This window comes from Notamacropus eugenii, chromosome 5, assembly GCF_028372415.1.
Source record: "Notamacropus eugenii isolate mMacEug1 chromosome 5, mMacEug1.pri_v2, whole genome shotgun sequence".
Taxonomy (NCBI): Eukaryota; Metazoa; Chordata; class Mammalia; order Diprotodontia; family Macropodidae; genus Notamacropus; species Notamacropus eugenii.
The window spans coordinates 40,285,059-40,305,084 of NC_092876.1; the positions used below are offsets into that span (position 1 = coordinate 40,285,059).

The following is a 20,026-nucleotide window of genomic DNA, read 5'->3' on the forward strand; positions in this document are numbered from 1 at the left end:
TTCTGAGAATGTGGAAATACTCATGGGACCTCAGAGTTGGAGAAGACCTTAGAGGCCATATAGTCTGATCTGCACCTGACCTGGGACCCCCTCCACAACTAAAAACACCCACCTTCCACAAGAAGCCTTTCCCAGATAGCCTCCATACCAATACCTTTCCTCTATTATCTTATCTGGTCTCTATCTTACTTGTATGCCATTATTTCCATGTTGTTTCACCCATTAGACTGTGAAATTCCCCATAGTAGGGATTATATTTTTGCCTTTCTTTGTATCACTGCTTAGCACAGTGGCAGGCACACAGTAGGTGCTTGTTGAGCAATGCCAGTTGATCTGAATTGACAGTATTTCTGATAACCCATTCCATTCTGGATAGTTCCACTGGTTAGTAAGTTTTTCCTTTTAAAAACCTAAATTTGAGGTCTTTTTGACTTCCACTCATTGTGCCTCATCCTGACCTCTGAACCTAAGGAGAACAAATCTAAATAAATCCTGTTCCACAGAACAGCCCTTCACTCCTTATAGAGTGCGATTATTTTCATGCCAAGTTTTCTCTTCCCCATGTCCACACGTCCACACACACACACACACACACACACACAAACATATTAAACATAAACACATAAATCTATTATATAAACATCTATATGATTTAATTAATATTATAATATTTATATATAACATTTGTATATACAGAAAAGATAAGGAAGTTAGAAAAGAAACAGATAAAGACAGCTTTAAAAGTAATATGGTGAATTTATCACATACTTTTGAAAAACAAAGCTATTCATAATTTTGTTGTTCATTTGTATCTGACTCTTCCTGACCCTATTTATATATTAACACTATATAAATATTGTGTATATACACATAGATATACATAGATGTTCTTACCACCCTATCAAAATATAAGCTTCTTTAAGCAAATTAATTTTTAGTTTTTAATATTCACTTCCATAAGATTTTGAGTTTTAAAATCCCCTCCCTTCTCTTCCCCCTCTCCAACACAGCATGCAAGCTGATATAGGCTCTGCTTATGCATTCATATTAAACATATTTTCACATTAGTCATGATGTAAAGAAGAATTCTAACTAATGGGAGGAAACATGAGAAAGAAGAAACAAAACAGCAAAAGAAAAGGAGAGCAAATAGTGTGCTTCAATCAGCATTCTTTCTGTGGATGTAGACAGCATTTCCCCTCGTGAGTTTTTTGGAGTTGTCTTAGATCCTTGCATTGCTGACAAGAGCTGTCTATCAAAGTCAGTCATCCCACAATGTGGCTGTTATGGTGTACAATGTTCTGGTTCTGCCTAGAATATAAGCTTCTTGAGGAAACAGGAAGTTGTTTCTTATTTTACATTTGAACCCTTCTCAGCACTGAGCATTGAATTTTCAATCTTTCTCACCCAGCACACCCAAACAGTTGCCCAGGCCTGACGATTTTACCTTTGTAATATATTTCCCAAAGGATCTTTCTGACAGTAACCCCCATGTCCTCTCTGCCTCTCCCCCATTCCCCCTCCACCTCCTCCTACCACAGGCCTTCATTATCTCTACTCTGGACTTTTTTTTTTTTTTTAAGACAGTCAGAGTTAAGTGACTTTCCCAGGGTCACATAGCTAGTAGTGTCTGAGGCTGGATTTGAATTCAGGTCTTCTTGATTTCAGCATTGGTACTCTATCTACTGAGCCACTTAGCTGCCCCTCTATTCTGGACTATTGCAGTAGATTGCTATTTGGTCTGCCTGCCACAAACATTTTTCTCCTCCAATCTATGTCAAAATGATATTCCTAAAGCTCAGTCTGACCATGGCACCTCCTTCCCCTCACTTGCTGTTAACATCTGTGGTTATTACCTTGAGAATCAAATATAAACTCCTCCATTCAACGCCCATCATAACCTGCCCCCCATCTTTTCCAGCGTTCTTAAACTTTATACCCCCTTCCCCTCAACAGGCTTTGATCCAGTGACATTGGCCTTTTCAATGTTTCCCAAAGCAGACACTCGATCTCTAGGCACTGGGCATTTTCACTGCCTTCCCCATGCCCGGAATGCTCTCTCATCTCTGCTGTCTTCTTTGGCTTCCTTTGAGTCCCAGATGAAACTCCACCTTGTATGAGAAGCCTTTCCCCTTTCCCAATCCCTCTTAATTCTAATGCCTTCCCTTTGTTAACTATTTGCTATTTATCCTACAGAGCACTAGGCTTGGAGTCAGGAAGACTTGTGTTCACATCCAGCCTCAGACACTTCCAAGCTGTGTGTGACACTGGGCAAGTCACTTAACCTGTTTGCCTCAGTTTCCTCACCTATAAAAAATGAGCTGGAGAAGGAAATGGCAAACCACTCTAATCTTTGCTGTAAGCACTGGATTTTGGCCTTGATCTTCCAAGTTTTCATCTTGAGGTTTCTTTCAGGAAGTGACTGGTAGATTCTTTCTTTTTCCACTTTGCTCCCTAGTTGCCAAGAAAACTTCAGATGGGGTTATGAACAGGCTGGGGACCTGCAAGCTTTCTGTGATCCCTAAGTGGTCTGATCAGGACAGTCTTTTTGTTTCTCCTACCCTCATCCCATCTGGGCTTTGCAAGTTCCTGACCTGGGTTTGAGTCTGTGCAAAAGTAGACTGCTATGTTACTCTATCCTATTAGTCAGCTGGAAAGCTCTGTGGGTCCAGAGTGACAGAAATGTAGGCTTCTTTGGTCTAGGATTCCTGACTTAGCTATTCCTCTATAGGCTGGGCTACATGACAGAGCTGAGATTTCACTATACTCTTGTGGTCCTAGCCAGCCTGTTTCTTGCTTCTGAACTTCTTTCTTCGCACACCACCTGGGCTCATGTCTCCTTCTTAGTCCTGAATTGGTGCCCCAGAACTGGGTAGAGGTTGACAGAGCTGTAGTTGGTACCTGCCTGGTATGGTTCTGGGGCCTACTCTTGCCCTGGTGTATATCACCTTTCCTCCTGGGTGCGTTAGACTCCATCCACAGTACCCATATACTTCCCCTTCTCTCTGTACTGGCTTGTGCTGGAGACATGACTCACTAGGACTTTTTCTGGATTTTCTAGTTCTGTTTGGGGGAGTTTTGTGGAGGGGAGCCCAGGTCTACTGTGCTACTTTGCTGTCATGGCTGAGCCTCCAAGAAAACAATTCAACACAGAACTCTCAAAGTTGTCCTGTTTGCGTTTTCCTAATCTTCCTTTGGTTCTCCCCTGCACATTTAAAGAGTTTTACTTTGTTAACCCTATTGCTAGCCCACTTTCCCAACTCTTCTCCACCCTCTTAAAAAAAAAAAAAACTTTTGTAACAAATATATAGTCAAGAAAAACAAATTGCCACACTGTGTCTGAAAATGTGTCAGCTGTTGAGTAACAGGCTTCATTACACAGAGCCCTAGGTCTGGAGTCAGAAAGACCGAAGTTCCAGTCCAGAGTCAGACACTTCCAGCCATGTGACCTTGGGCAAACCTCTGATGCCTCAGTTTCCTCAACTGTATGCAGATTATAATAGCACTGATCTCTCAGAGTTGTTGGAAGGATTAAGATATTTGTCAAAAAAAAAAAAAAGTACTTAGCAAAATGTCCGGCACATAATAGGTATCATAAATGTTCATTTTCTTCCCTCTTTGTAATCGCTCCTCTGAAGCCAGTTGGTCATTATTCAGTTCTTAAGTCTTTCAAAGTTGTTTTACTTTACATTGTTACTGTATAAATTGTTCTCCTGTCTTCTCACTGTCCTCTGCCTCGGTTTATTCATCTGGTATTTCTCCAAAACTATCCCTTTATTTCTTATGACATAATGGTATAGTTACATCCATATTAATTTGCTCAGTCATTCTCCATTTAATGGATACTTCCTTAGTTTCTAGTTGTTTACTAAAACAAAGAGCTGAACACACACTCACAGAGACACATGGGTCTTTTTCCTTTTTCTTTGATATCTTTGAAGTATAGTTAGTGGTATCACTGAGTCAAGGAATATGCAGTTCAATCAGTTTGGTGACTTTCGGATTATAATTCCAAAATTTTTCGGAATGGTTGGAAGAATTCTTAACTCCACCAACAGTACGCTAGCGTATCTGTTCTCCCACAGCCCCTCTGACAATTGCCATTTTCTTTTGTAGAAACATTTCTTTTTTTATATCTGTTGAGAGCTTGGATTTTTTCCTTTTAAGGATTGCTTGTTTATATCCTTTGACAGTTTATCTGTTGGGGAAATAGTTCTTGTTCTTATAAATTTGATCAGTTTCTTACATAGCTTGAATAGGAGACTTTGATCAGAGGAACCTGTGGCAAAGATTTCTTTCCCAGTCAACTGCTTCTCTTTTAATTTTAACTGCACGAGGTTTGGGCAACCACTTAATTGTATGAAATCAGAATTATCAATTTTCTCCCTTCTGTGATATCAGTCATAACTAATCCCTTTTTCTTCCTCTTTGCCAGTGAGGTGAAAATACATCTTGGTGTTAACCCTGTTAGGAATCTGACTGGAAAAGTTCAATGAATTTGGTATGTTATCTCAGTTAAATGCCTTTAAGTCATGCTTTCCAGGAGGCATGGAGGCATTGCCTGTATATAGCACATACTATTAAAGGCTCTACATCAACATAAGAAGTAATTACTGTGGTCCACAAGAAAAGGCAATGGTCTGGAAGTTGGGAGATATAGGTTTGAGACTGGGCTCAAATGCATGCAATAGCTATTTGTTGGAACTTGGGAAACTCACTCTGTAAAAGGAAGATATCTGCACTCATGCCCTGCTAGGGTTGTGAGAAAAGCATTTTGTAAGCCTTAAAATACTAAACAACTGCGATTATTATCCCTAGCTAGGTAACCATGAACAAGTACCTTTATACCACTGCTTCCCTAGATCTATAAAATGGGGATAACTACAAGGTTGTGAAAACGCAAACACACTTAAAGTGGTATAGAAGGGAAATGGTATTATTTTTGGAGTTGCAGAATATTAGACAAGAGGTGGTACCTAATTTCTCTGTGGCAGAAGCAATCTGAGGAATCCTCGATAGAGCTGGGTATGTGCTCTGGCTCCTTGCTGGGACAACGGAAGGAAATCAATTGATCCCTTGAAACGAGGGCTGAGCTGAAGTCAACTGGCTAAGGAGTGGGAGAGAGGGTGCGATTTGGTGGACTCATGTAAAGGAACTGAGTTTCTCTGTAGTCTTTAAAAGGAGATGAGAAAACATGACTCCACCTTCCTTTGGGTGATGTTTTTCCCCCAGTGCTTTTTCTCCCTTGGATAAAAAGGAGAACCAAGTCTTCCCTCCTCCTCAACCCTACCACCTCTCAATGGTATCCTGGAACACAAGCACATTCTGCATGAGAAATAGAACAGTCTAGGTAGAATTAGATTTCTGGGTGCCTGAGTACAGGTGAGTGGACTAGCAGTCCTAGGAAACAAGTACTGCTGCAGCAACAGTACCAACTAAAGAGTGCAATTGTTGGGAATGACCCGTACCAGGATAATTTCACTAATAATCCCAGGATTATTTCACAGATGAAGGACTAAAGAAAGTCAGCCCCTGGCTGGACAGATCAGGACCTTATTGAGCTGCTTGGCAAGGTTCCAAGGCGAATATGAAATATCTTTCCAGCAGTCCCATAAAGGGTCTCTGCATTCTAGAGGAAGTAGAAGGAGTTATTTGAGATGTTTTGTTTTCAGTATTTGTTAATATTCTCCTGCAAATTCTGGATCTTATGTAGTTCATCTGTGGTGGAGGAAATAAAGCTGCCCTAGACCTCATTCCCACACTGTACTATGGGTACCTCTTTTGGAGGGAATCCTGTTACTCGTGTTTTGATGAGACCATAGATACAAGCATAAAACAAAGTTTTGTTCTGGAGATTTCTATGGAGTGAATCAGGGATGGAGGCCAAGCTAGAAAGAAAAACATGACTCCTTTTCTTAGAGATTAACTTCTTTTTCTCCCCAACACACTGAACCCCATTATATTTGTGATAAATCCTTTTGGGCATCCCCCTGGGCCATGAGGTACATTTCTTAAAAGAACAAACATGTCATTTAATAAAAGACCTTGTATCAAACTTAACACAAATCAACCAGTCTTTCATGTTCAAAATCCACATGATGCTCAGGATTTATTTGCACTGGGATTTCCAACCTTGTTCAAAGACAGTTGTTTCCCTCCTGAAGTCCTCTAGGAAAGTGTACATACGATATTCCCTTTAGTTACTGCATCACTGATGGGCCATCTGAAATCTTGGCAAGGACATAGGAGAGTCAGAGCTGCAAACCCACCATCTTTTTATTTTGCCTACCCGTGGCCTCCTTGTTCTATTCACAGGATTTCTGCCCCTGGCCAAGAATGGTAAGGCAGTGAGAGACCAACCCCCAAAGTTGGTGGAATTTGTGTTAAAAATATATGAATAAGAAACAAGGACTTTTAAAGAAACACCGAAATAGCATGTATTTAATAGCACCTGACAAGAGGAGGCGGGCTGGCTTTGGAATTGGTTTATTATTTCCTTTTGAAAGTAAATTGCATTTGTAAAGAATGAAAACCTAATTCAGAACAGCACACCCAAGGACTCTTTTATAGGTAAGACTCTTTACCAAATGGGAAAGAGTTTAAATTTAGTTTATGGCTTATACAGCACTATCTCTGCCTCTGTCTCTCATATATACATACACATACTCTTACAACGTGTGATGGGGTGACATTTACCATGAGAACATTTTTAAAGCAAATTCTGTCAGCTAAATAACTATAATCTAGCAATTTAAAATAAATACATTTCTCTATAAAGATTTAAACAATATGGTTTCAAAATGGAAACATAATTATAAAATCATATACAGTGCTAATATTAAGGTAACAAAACTGTACACTAATTCTTATAAAGTGATGTATCTTTATATAAAAAACAAAGAGATTAATAGACCAATTATATTCCCTAGTAGAGAATCCCAACTGAAGGTGAAAGGATGCTACAGTTAATTATGCAAAAGATAAGGTTTTATAAAGTGTGATTCCTACATATGCAAACATATGACTGTCTTTATACAACACTGAGCTCATGTTGCTTGTACATTTGGTCAGTAATATCTTGCACTAGCAAAGATCTGAAGTTTTATGAGATTCTGCAGGAAAAGCCTGGGCTGACTTGAAGGTGCAAACTTTCTGTAGCAACACTAGCACTAATTTCTTTCTAAGAAATTTTCATTAATTTTTGAGGGTGTTAGTGCTGAGTTAGCATAGATGCTGTTCAACTGGAGTAGGTCTAACTTAAGCTTAGTTTTTAATAAGATAATCATTTTCTTAAACTCTTACAATAAAAATATAAAACTTTATGAGGTGATCAATTATTAAATAAATATTCTTAAGATGGGGAGAGATTGATCTTTAAATAGTCAAACAAGATTATGAGCTGGTTATCTTATAACCATTTCCCTAAAATAAAAACAGAAAGAAAATTAGGACATTAAAAAGTAGCAAAATTACATTCAAAACTGCTACATAAAACTGTACCTTAAAAGCTCTGTTGCAGAAAACTCAAAAGAGGTATAATTCTCTGAACAGTCAGTTATATGGAAAGAACTATACCTTAAAGGATACTGACATACACATAACTTTTTCCTGAATGAAAATTCATTTATGAAGCAAATGGTTCCAATTTGGATGTTTGACTTCCGAATGATATAATGGTTTATGGTTGTCTGCTCCCCTAAAAACACAATTTCTTTAGGGAAGCCTATGAGGTGACACATGGCTCTCAGTGGAATCAATCATTACTAAGCAATCAATCCTTCCTGCCTAATAATAACCAAACAGTTGAATTTCAGCCCACCACACCCTAGCCTCTTATAACTTATACCTTACCTTTCACCCAAAGCTCCCTTGCCTCTCCTCACCAAAAACTCATTCTTTGGATAATGGAACTGCTTAACTGTACTAGGAACACACAGAGAACAGCTGCAAAACTTGTCTGGGTGAAGGGCAAATGTTTTCTTCACCAAACCAAGATGAGACCGCTTACAGAACAATTTGTGTGTTTGCACTTTAAAATATTAGAACAAGCCCAAGGTCCTCTCTTTGACACTAAAGAGATCACCACTAAAAAGTTTTGAAGACTCTGATGCTGTGCTCTTGTTATGGACCATTTAGTCTCATTTCTTATTTTTACATAAAATACCTTTATTTTAATGGAAAGCTTCATGGTAATTTTTACTTTCATAGTCTTATAATGAGTCAGTCTTAAAAGGTGTTACTTTACCAAAGTGGGGATTTACAAAGTTTCACAATTACTAAGGTAGCCAGAAAAAGAACGCCTGCCCCCTGATCCTTATGAGACTTTCCTCATTTCATACAAGCAAACCAGACCAAAAATGTTTGCTATCATAATATATAAAATCATTCTTAATTAGCAATTAAAAAATCTCCAACAGGTTGCCACCTGTGATTAATTCATTTTCCAGCCTTTTCTGAAAGTATGACTGTGATTTCCAGGGAAAAGCATGATTCTCGATCTTAATACAGAATCTGGTTCTTAATCTGTCAGACAGAAGACTGGTTACTTAAGAAATAGCTGTTTAAAAAAAATCTCCAGGCAGAATACCCATACAGTCAGAAAAGTTACCTTACTCAAATACTGGCTGGTTTTTTTGTGGCTATTCCTTTATAAAGAAAGGATCACTGGCAACAGCCATTGAGAGGAAATCTGCTAATTTACTGAGGTATCATCACAGGAGTGTGTCTGACAAATGGATCAGAGCACATCAGTTTTGAAAGCTTTTTCCTTTTTGTATTCAGCATATCTTGAAATAAATGTTTTGGTATATTAAAAGAAAAGGGCTTCTTTTTCGTTCTTGAGAGGTAAACTTCCTTTAGGAATTATGGTACAGATGTCAAGGGCATGAGATGATGGTCCCAAATTAGTATGTGCTTGACTCTGCTTCATAAATAACAGATACACTTTTGTGTAGGTAGTAAGCATTTTTTGGGGAAGATGTTCTGTGCCACATTAGAACATAAGCAGCCCTAAATTTTACTTAAATTTTTTTAAAAAATTAGTTTGATTTGCATGTAGTCAGATGATCACATGATATTAACCAGAGAGCACTTCCAATATTTTAAAAAAGGAATATTTACACGTGTAACGATCTCAGGGCCCCTCCCCAAAAAGGGCATGCTATGGATCCAAGTCTTGTTCTAATATTTATATTTGGGGGACTGACTGTGAAGACAGGATCAGGCATGACTCTGCTGCCCACAGAGCATAACAGGTAGAAAGCTACTTGCAGAGAAATGCCCAGTTATGGGGAGCACTGACTAGAGATGACTCCTCAGTGTCTCTCTCCTGGAGATTTTCTTTCTTACCTTTACTTTCTTTGACAGCGAGAAACGTGCTGCTGGGTCACCCCACCTCACTACATCTGGCAGAACATGAACAGACAAAGCCACAGTAAAGAAAAAAGCACGACAGGATAAGTAGAAAGCATGGCTCTAATATGACTGTGAACAGCTCCCCCACCAATGCCACACTGGGCTAGGGTCAGGAGGCAGGAAGGTTCTGATGATCTAACATCACTTTGGTTGTACCACAAAGAGAGAAGCAGGTTTTGGTGGAGATCAGTTGGTAAAATGCATGTTATTTACTGTTAAGATGCTAAGAGCAACTCAAAAAGGATGTTACTGTGATCCTGTCCCTTCTTGGCTCCATGTCCTACTGGTCAGCTGCTGCTAAAGCCCTCAACTTAAGTGGCTGCTGATTCTGTTCTAAGACAACGGCATTCCTTTTGTTATCTAAGAGAGGATCGGAAATCGGAAAAGTTCGAATGCCACCAGGCCTCCTATGCTCTCTATGTGAGAGGCAGCTCCTCTGGTCGAGTACAGACATGTCACTATATCAGGATCAGTAACTCAGGGGATACTACTTATGGCAGAGGAACAGCCACCTGCAATTCAGGAAGAAAGGAGTGGATGGGGCCATGTCCACAAGATGGATTGACAAGAAATGCTATGGAATCAGAAAACTTCCTCAGTCACTTATGGAGAGAAGGGAAACAAAATACTTGTCATATGTCACCGTTTTGTATATGCCCTGCTAGTGCTTTTATTCAGGCCTCCTTTTGGGGTGGGGATCTTGCTTCCAATTTTGGATCCTGGAGTCCCCGATTTGGCCATCACTGAGTCTACTGCTTTCCCTGCAGTGAAGATACACAGAAATGTTAAACATAGGCAGAGGATTAAAATGGAAACTCTTATACATGAACTGTACTCCAAGAAAGGCTGTAGCTGCATTCAATCTGATTAACTGAGCCGATCACATCCTTGCAGTAGGGATGGGGGTAGGGGTGGTGCACTGAGATCTGTGTCCATGGACAGAATCCAAGCTGTGTCAGCCATGTCGGAAGAGGGCTACCTAGTCATCTGGCTGGGCCAATCGGTGGGTAAGGAGAAAACAAAAGTAGTCTGGATAAGAATCCAAACCACCAGTAAAATATGTAATAATCACTGGCAGCAGGAACAGAAAGACCCAAGACTGAATAAACTTTCATCCACATCCTGGAGACAATGGGACTGAATCACTTTTGCCTTGTCATTAGGATTAAAAAACCTGCAGCCACAATAAAACAAATAAATAATCACTTTCTTCAGGCCTCCAGTACCTGAATGATGAATTATGTTCATTCTATCTATAATAAAAGGGCATCAGCAAGGTTTTTTCTGATCAGAAGAAAAAAAAATTAAAAACAAAACATTTCTTTAAACAGGTCACTTTGAACCTGGTCCAAGGCCAAAATGAGGGCTTCAAATTATGGAGCAGGCTTATAAAAAGTACCCAGGAATTCATGTTTTTAAATATACCTGCATGTGTTTAGTCTTTTTGTTTTCGTCAGGCCTCTCTACACTAAAACACACATACACACGCAAAAGCAAGATCAAATGTATTCAACTGAAACGAGCTCTGCAGACCTTTGAAACGGCCCTCACAGCCAGGTGGGCACACACTCATTCACGTACCCATTTGCTCATTCTTCCAGAATGACTAAATGCCCCCATGCTTGGCCAGTCCCATGCTAAGGGTTGTTTGTAGAGAAGACAAAGATACATAAGACATGGCCCCTGCCCCATTAAGTTTATATAGAAAAGTATCTATCATATAAAACACTGTTTCACTGAGGAGCAGCTTGTTTTACAGAGTAGATCCTGATGAAAAAAAAGAAAAAATCTGCTTGGTCTGCACCACCTTGGCAGAAATATCCTACCCAGCTGCGTGGCTTGTGTCTTCTGCAGGTAGTAGGCCTTGCGCAGGTTCATTGTGCAGCCTGCCGGGCCTATCAGGTGAGACTTCCACGCCTGAAAATCATAAAAGAGGGGAGAAGTGAGTCACAAAGGCAGCAGAATCCCGGACCACTGGAGGCAGTGCCCAGGGTACCTGGGGCTTGCAGGGATGGGCCCAGGGAAGCCCCAAGGTCACCAGGCTGAGGAGGAGCTGTAGCATTGGAGGGATGGCTTGCCCACAGCTCAACATGACAGCTGTGCACCTATGTAAAGTCTCCTTCACAAAGCCCCCTCTCTATGACGAAACCCTCTTACATCCTTGGTTTTGGACCATAATGAAAACTCTCCTGCTGAGCAGTTCTTGCCCACATGTTGCCCCATCAGCATTGGTGCTATACTATGGAGCTACCTCACTGGGATGCCAACACAGTCCTCTTTGCTTCTGGGTGAGTGGCATGCACAATTCAAAACAAATGGTCAACTGGTTAGAAACAGCTACTGTGAGCTATGGCTGGTTGGTTAAGCAGAGAGGGTCTGTCCCTGCAAAGTGAGCTTGACATGGAGTTGTAGGATGTGGGCTAGAGCTGACTCTGGCCACTGGCTAAGTCATTTCTAGTCTTTGAGCCTTAGGACTTACAGTAAAAGAGACCTCAGAACAAACTTGGAGGTACCACCTTATACCCACTGAAATGGAAACAAGTTATCAGAAGCAATGAGAGTCAGCAGTAGAGAAGCTGTGCCACAGTTGAATAGGAACAAACTATTCTGGTGACAATTCAAGTGGACCTCAGAGAGTCTGGGTCCTTTCTGATAGCACAGTTCAGGTTTCTACATATATATGTAGTACATACATATTCAAAGTACTAAACACCATTTCTTTTAAAATGTTGCATCACTGAAGCTTTTTCTGGCCTACCATAATTTTTGTAAAACTGTCAGGCACAGATGAGAAATATGTATGCTTTTTCATTCCCATTCGATAAACACGAGAGATGTTATATGTAACTTTTCTGAACTTCAACTCAAGTCCTTAACTTCTTTTTTATAAGATCTCTTTCTTAGATCTGTCTAGGTCTGAAAGGGGCATATTGACATATTCAACTATTCTAGTTTTGTTGCCTATTTTCTTCTATTATTTAATTAGCTTTTCCCTTTAAGTACTTAGAAGCTACATATATGGATATATATTCCATTGTTCCATTATATATTCCATTACTTACATTTCCTTTAAGCATTATGTAGTTTCCCTGACCATTTCTTTTTACCATATCTATTTGTAACTGTTGGCTTGAGATCAGGATTGCCATCTCTACTTTTCTGAATGTACTTGAAGCATAACAAATTCTGCTCTAGTCTTTCACTTTAACTGTATGAATCTTTATATTTCAAGTGTGTTTTTTGCAAACAATATATTTTTGGATTTCATTCAGGCATTTAAAAAAATTTATTCTGATGTATCCGATCAAAAGAACAGGAGTAATAGAGGTCTTCAGGGAAATGTACAATAAGATGAGTGGCAAGGGCCTAGCATAATAAAGGGTGCATGACTGGAATGACTCATTCATATTCTTGTGATGTCAAGAGAAATAAAGGAAGGGCCAACACTGGGTGGGCTCCCTGTGGTGAACTCACAGGTGGACACAGACAAGAGCGGCACAGAAGACGTAGTCATGAAGGGGCTGCCTTCTCATCACTGACGATACAGAAGTCCCTAAGATCACAGATCTAATCAAGCTTCTCAACGATTCTGAATTAGTGAGGCATGATGGTATGGAAAACAGGCAAGTAATTCAGATGTACAATTCTGTAACCTTATTTCCAAGATGAAGTTTAGTTCTAGTGATTAAGACCTTATCAGGATATAAGATTACTTTAGGGATGAATGGAATAACTGTTCTGAAAGTCCAGATAAATTTATTCTGATTGGTAGGAGGCAAACTTTATACTATAATCATTCAGATTGCATTTTTAGACTGGTTACCTCAATTTCATTCCAACAGAATTAAATATCATAAAGGCCAGAATTTGCTAGACTAATACTTAGACACCTTACCTCCTCTCCTGGCGTAAAATTCTCATGGCACAATGGACACCGGTTTGCAAGCTTTTCTGATCTGGCAGCTAAAATGACATTAAGTAAAATGCTGTTGAGTTAACTAGACAGAATGTTATCAGTTATACACAGAGATAGCACTGGAAAGAGAGGCTGGTAACCTAAGGCATTAACCCTCTTGCAGACAGAGAAGACTGATGTTTCCCAATCACACATTCATCTTTCCAAGCACACTAAGCCCAGAGGAAAGACCACCATTACACCCTGCAAAGAACATGGGCATGTTATACAGGGTGATTATCAAATCTAACATTCAGGGCCTGCACACAGGAGGAACTCAGTAAATGCCTGTTGCATGTCTGACTACATGAGGTCTTTCTGAGAGTTTATTTACTCTTGTTTATCGTATGTTTATCCAGAACTTTCAAGGGAGCAGGGACATCAGAAAAGAACAAAGATGTCTGGGAAAAGCTGGCTACATACGGTTGCAAGCTTTGACTTTTATGTGTCTGGGCAGCTCTTCCTGTAAGACAGCTTCAGAGCAGCGATGACACTTTCCAAACTTGTCTCTTTTGTCACACTCCGTCAGGAGGTGCTCTGTCAGGCTGGCTATTTCGACCACCTGGAGTGAGAAACCAAGAACCGACAAAGCCTGTTAGTTATTGGGGATAGAGACAAGGTCCTGCTGGGTTTGAGCTTCTATTTCACATCAAGTCAGGATCATACCCCTGGCTTAGGTATGTGAGTATATGCAGACACACCAACACTCTATGTGTGTCACATATATGGAACTGAATTTAAGAAGGAAGCTCATCTTCTCTAACAACTAGCTATTCCTTCCATGTTCAGGCTTAGACTTAGCCAACAAATGAAAGGAATAAAAACCTTTCACCTGTTTCCATGCTAAAGAGTCATATATTTCAAAGAGATGAAAAAGAGAGAATGTCGGCTGCTGAGCACTTAAGGAATTCCTGAGTGAAGAGGGAATTCTCAGATCTTGATATTATATTGTTAATGTGTTAAATATATACAAAGCTAAGCACAGCTTTCCACTGGAGATTTTTAAAGCCTAAAACTAAAGTAAGTTCACACATTTCATTCAGAGAAGGTCTGATTTTTCTAAAAATATCTGGAAATATCTGGTACACAAGTCATTAACAAAACCACCTAAGTTCAACATAGTAGTCTCACTATAATCCATTCCACCTTTCCTGAAATGACTGAATTTTTAACTGGCTGGCTGTTTCTAAGCAATTCAAATGCTGCTACAGAACAATTGTTGGGAATATGGTCAATGTAAATTTTGTTACAGAAAGTCTCAAAGTTATACTGGAAAGTAAGCTTAACTATTGTTTAGCATACAAAAGCAGAATATATTCTGGAAACACAAAGATCACAAGAAAGTAGGTCTAAACATTCCTTAGGCTGTTTCTGAAGTACAGTTCACCTTGTAGCATCATAGCTGAAAAGCTGGAAGGGACGGATCTCAGCTCCATAGAGTCCAACTGTTTCATTTGACAGGTGAGGAAACTGAAGCCTAGGGAGGCTGAGAGACCTGCCACACAAGTAACGGCTCCTGCAGGCAAGGCTCTCATTATCAACTGCAGTAAGTATCATGGAGCAAAGACATAAAACCTGGCTCCTAATAAAGGCCAATTAAAGTCTCTTCCAACTTCACAGGGTTGTTTGGCATTAAATGAGAGAATGAGGAGGTACAGATATATGAAGATCTGAACTCCTCAGGACAGAGATACTAGAGGAATGAAAGTCACTGGTAAATTGCCCTATTAGAACCCTTGAAGTGATTCTGAGGGGTTATCTAGCTATCTTCTTGGGCTAGCATAATCCGAAGTCCAAGAGATGAGTGTGGGCCAATTTACTTTTCAACATTCTCTAAGGAAGGAGACATTTTTCATCTAAACAATTCCATGTTTGGTTCCTCACAGCTGAGTTTAGTATCTATTAGAGAAGAGGAGCAAGGACTGTGTTTGCCATTTGCTCTTTTTTAACTGAGGGCTAAAGCATAGGGAAAAACAACTGTATAATGAAAAGAGCACTGGATTTGGAGTAAGGAGCATAAGGAGAGGCAGATTCAGACCCCTGGGTCAGCAGTTACTATTTGGGTAACCCTGGGTAAGTCACTTCATTTTATGGGGCCTCAGTTTCCTCATCTGTAAAACCAGACAAGATGGACTTCCTTATACGGTTCCTTCCATTTCTAAATCTATAACCCAAGGATGCTTATGTTCCCTTTCTTCTATAATTACTGAAAAGAAAGCAGATTGTTCTGATGGTTTCATTAATAATCAGGTTATCAAATTTTGGGTTTTCTCCTAAGGATTTCTTTCTTGTTAAATGAAGCCTCAGTTCCTTTTCTGCCTTTCTTTGCCTTCTCATAAACTATGACTAAATGACACTCAGAAGGTGCTTGCTTGGATGAGAACTGTGTTCAGTAGAGCGCATGACCTGTTTGCAGTGTTCACATCTGGTCAACATAGGACAATGCTTCCAGTAATGGAGATCCAAGCCTTCTTCCGTGAATGAGTCATCTCTTTCCCCACAAAAGATGCAAAGACTAAAATAAAGCAGGAAAAGAAATAGGATGCAAATATCTGGTATAGTAGCATTCATCCAGTTGTTATTCAACCACCTTTAGGTTATACTGGAAAGTTCTTAAATTAAATAATTCAATACAACAAAAATCAATTAAGTACCTATTACATACAGGGCACTGTTCTACACAGACAAAAACTATAGTCCCTCAAGGAGCTTAGATTTCACTAGGCAGATATAAGATGTACATAGATAAGTGAACATATCCTGATTTGTGAAGGGAGCCAGCATTAACAAATTGGGTTGGGAGGAGGTGGCACTTGGGTGGGTCTTGGAGAAAGAGAAACCACAGGTGAAGAGGTGCTGCATGCATTCCAGACTACAGGTCCTAGGTGAAGGTCCTGAGTCTGGGGAGAGAATTTCACATATGGGAAGCATCTCATAGTCCAGCCTGGAACAGAAGAGTAAAAGGAGAGTAATGGGAAATAATGCCAGAAAGGTAGGGAGACTGTGGAAGGCCTCCAGTACCAGGTAGAATAAGTTTATATTTCAGTCAGTCAACTTTATGTGTCTGAGCTAAGTGCTAGAGATACAGAAAAGTAAAAAACTAGCCCCTACCTTCAAGGAGCTTACTATTTAATAGGATCCTAGATGCAACAAGGAGTCGAAGTGTTTTTTTTTTTTCTGTTTATTTTTTTAGCAGAGGAGTAGCACAATCAGATCTGTACTTTGTTTTGGACCTGGGGAGATGGATTGTGATGGAGAGACCACAGGCAGGGAGGCCAGCTGGGAAGTTATTACCAAGGTTCAGATGAGAAGGGATGAGGGCTTGAACTAGGGTGTTGGCTGTCTGAGAAGACAGATATGGGAAGCGTTGAGGAAACAGAGTCAAAAGCACTTGGCAGCTAGCCTACAGATAACAGAAAGGTGTCTGCTGTCCACTGATGGGTTCAGCACAGTGTCTTGGGTCAGTCACCATGTAATGTTCACACTGTGACTCTTAATTTGTACATAGAAAAGGTTGATCCAGATGGCAGCTTGTTGTCCTTACAGGGATTACAGAAGCATCAGGGATTCTAAGAGAATTCCTGGGCTAGACTGGGCTGGGAGGTGGGGGTTGAGTTCAGTAGCCTTTGAGGTCCCTCCTAAACAGAGATTTGATGACTCTAGAAGGAAAGAGTGAGGAGTTCAGATGATGTCCACATGACCCTGGGCAAGTCACTACACTTCTGAGATGACTCAGTCTCTTAATCTATAAAAGGGGTTCATGACACTGGCCTTACCTGCCTTCCCTAGGGCTGTTCAAAGGAAAACTTTTTAAACATTCAAGTACCCCAGCCATGTGAGCCACTGTGATTGTGTCACATAGCAAATCAGAAGAGAAATCATGTCAAAGGAAGGGTAGGCAGGGCCCTCATTTTCAGGTTTCTTTAGTTTTCACCATGGCCATTTTGCATTCAGAAATAATCCTGCTACTTCATAACATTCTGAGTTTTTAATAGCAAACTCCCAGACTGCTAGTAATGGAGGAGGAAGAAATAGAAGGCTCATGGCTTGCTCACTGCTAATACTGACTAAAGAAGAGAACTTTTTTGTTCCTTTCAACTATTAAAAATGGGTTCAATAAGGAACTACAACTGAACAATTAAGAGGATTTTTTTTACACAATTTTATGTCCTCACTGCTGCATTCTGAGTGACCTCAAAGAGAATTTTCCACGCTTTTACTCACTAATCCAAATAATTTGCAACGGAGGCATGATCATCAGGAATGTCTGGAGCGTTGGGGTGAGCTGCTTTCCTTTGGGGGTCATCTGCAGAAAGGAACAAAGGAAAAGAAGTGATTTAAGTAAAGAGACTTCATTTTTAACATTTCTTTTCAAAAGTGGCTATAATTAATTTGGCTGGAAATGTTGCTTTATCAACGTCCCTGACATTCAACATGCACAGGACCTATGAGAAGCAAAGCTGGCATCCCATGGGATTTTGTAAAAAAGAAATAAACGTGAGGTGACTCAAAGGCCTCATTCAGCAGCACTTCCTCTGTGCAGGCCTCAGAATGCACCTTCTACGCACCTTGCATCTTCACCTTTCCTGGGTCGCTTTCTTTGTCCTAAGATAGAAAAACAGAGAGGTCTAAGTTCTGTTGGCTAAAGATGAGGTCGCATGAAGAAACAAACAAGAAACCTTTTGGTGATAAGTCCAGTCTCCTGCCAAAGGGACATTTTTAGGTTCTGGTCTAGGTATGGCAAAAACACTATTTGTATCAGGGGTAAACAACTATAGGAACCAAGCTAATTTTTAGTGGCTTGGTTCCAGCTCCTTTGTCAAATGAAACCCGTTCTCTTATCCCCTTTCCTTCTTTTCTTTTTCTATTCCCCTTTTATTTCTCTATTACTTCAGTGGGCAATGATTTTGGGTCCTAATGACAGCAGATGAGATAAAGAGAATCCTACTAAAGGGAATCCAACAGAAAAATACTAAATGACTTGGTTACATAGCACTAAATTAAAAAAAGAATTATATAGAGAGGGTTATAGTTTTAGGTACAAGTACTTCTCAACTCCAACTCTAACCCCTGACCATCAGTCCTTTCTCCTTGTCTGTTTACCAACCCCCCAATAATGATAGGAAACACTTTACTTCCCTTGCCCCCCCAACTTTTCAGTGAAACTTCCTAAATGATGATCTTTTATAAGACTTCTCAGATAATAAGACTATCTTACAATGCATATAGGTTAAACTCAATTAACAAATATCAAGCATCTACCATATACAAGATACAAATAAAAATGTTCATCAAAGCAGCACCTTAGTTATATTTTTCCAATATATTTTTATTTATTCCATTAAGTATTGCCCAATTGCAATAAGAAAATTTCTAATATTCATTTTAAAAAACTGAGTTCAAAATTAACTCCCTCCCTCCTGTCCAATCCCTTCTTACGATGGCATGCAATTAGATAACAATTACACATACGAATTCATGAAAACCTCACTTCCATATTAGTCACGCAACAACTTAGTTATAGAGATCAACTGATACTACTGTTGACTGCTGCCTCAGCAGGAGCTGGTGAAGTGAGCTGATTCATAAAATTTCGTATTTAATAGAATCTCTTGTTAATTTGACAAGTAAAATATATATGGGTTCTCTCCAGGAAAATGCCATCTGTTTTGTTATACGGAATTAGATATTGTAATAGCATTCATTAAATTGGGATGGCATTTATAAAACTTCTCTCTCCCCTTCCACTTCTCTTTTTCCCTTAGACTTACTGACTTGCCCTGGGTTTGCTCGCTGTGTCATGGCTCATTTCCCTCTGCCATGGCACCTGGGTTGAAGATGTTGCTGACTTTTGTGACTACACACATACTAAGAATCATGTTTTTTCTTATTCTTCTTACGAGAATTTAATGATTGAAACATGGAAGTGTTGAGGGCATTCGTTTAAACTCCAGAAGCCACGTATTCTGGAATGAAGGCTTGTGTAGCATGTGATCCCATATATGGCCATCTGTGTGGCTGGCTCCCTCTTTCAATTCTCTAGCTCAATTAGAATACTTAACTCTGAACTTTCTTTCCAACACAGACTTAAATAAAAGAGTAGTATTCTCATTGATTTGGACATTTCTGCAGGAGGAAAAGTGTTCTCTGAATTATGGAAAAGACAAAAGCCTCCAGTCACTGATCCAATAGGAAGATAACTTCTCTCCACTTACACATAAACCCCAGGGGGCTTCTCTTGGAAATTTTACAATCCCTGAGCTAGACAACTAGACCGTTTCACAAATCATTTTGAGAAATGTTTATTTTAATACATCTCATAAGAAAAAAATCAGAGACTCAAGAGAATTAAAACCACCACTGACCTACATGGCTTGTGAAGAGTAAAAGATGGGCAGGCATGTGTGAAGAGTAACTAAGTGGCCAGGGCTGAGTGTTTTAAGGTATCAAAAATGGACTGACCTTTTCAGTTTGAGCTTCTGCCTGAATCTCTCTCAATGCTGCCAGTTGCACCTGCAGAACTTTTATTTCTTCTTTCTTTTGTTTTTCTGCTTCTTCTGCTACTGCTTTTTTTTGAGCCTGTTAAAAAACCCATTAAAGTGTTTTTTGGTGTTGTCTCAGAAAACAGGATGCAATACCATATGTAAAAATGTCTTC

At 39.7% G+C, this 20,026-nt stretch overlaps 1 protein-coding gene across 12 annotated transcripts in view; it reads right to left on the reverse strand.

The window, feature by feature from the left end:
- Positions 1 to 6,076: 6,076 nt before the first annotated feature.
- Positions 6,077 to 20,026, reverse strand: part of CEP104 (centrosomal protein 104) — a 48,060-nt gene continuing 34,110 nt past the window's right edge. For 7 of the 12 annotated variants that reach the window (XM_072608664.1, XM_072608655.1, XM_072608658.1 and 4 more), the window contains 9 exons: positions 19,832 to 19,948; positions 17,938 to 17,974; positions 17,594 to 17,675; positions 15,776 to 15,884; positions 13,793 to 13,931; positions 13,310 to 13,377; positions 11,241 to 11,331; positions 10,058 to 10,175; positions 6,471 to 9,404 (listed from right to left, as the gene is read on the reverse strand). In XM_072608664.1, coding sequence (XP_072464765.1) covers positions 9,386 to 9,404; positions 10,058 to 10,175; positions 11,241 to 11,331; positions 13,310 to 13,377; positions 13,793 to 13,931; positions 15,776 to 15,884; positions 17,594 to 17,675; positions 17,938 to 17,974; positions 19,832 to 19,948 — 780 coding nt within the window. In that variant the 3' untranslated portion in view covers positions 6,471 to 9,385. Of the gene's footprint in view, positions 6,231 to 6,470; positions 10,176 to 11,240; positions 11,332 to 13,309; positions 13,378 to 13,792; positions 13,932 to 15,775; positions 15,885 to 16,415; positions 17,029 to 17,593; positions 17,676 to 17,937; positions 17,975 to 19,831; positions 19,949 to 20,026 lie in introns of those variants that run through there. The other 5 variants (XM_072608656.1, XM_072608660.1, XR_011966966.1 and 2 more) reach the window with 5 other exon arrangements.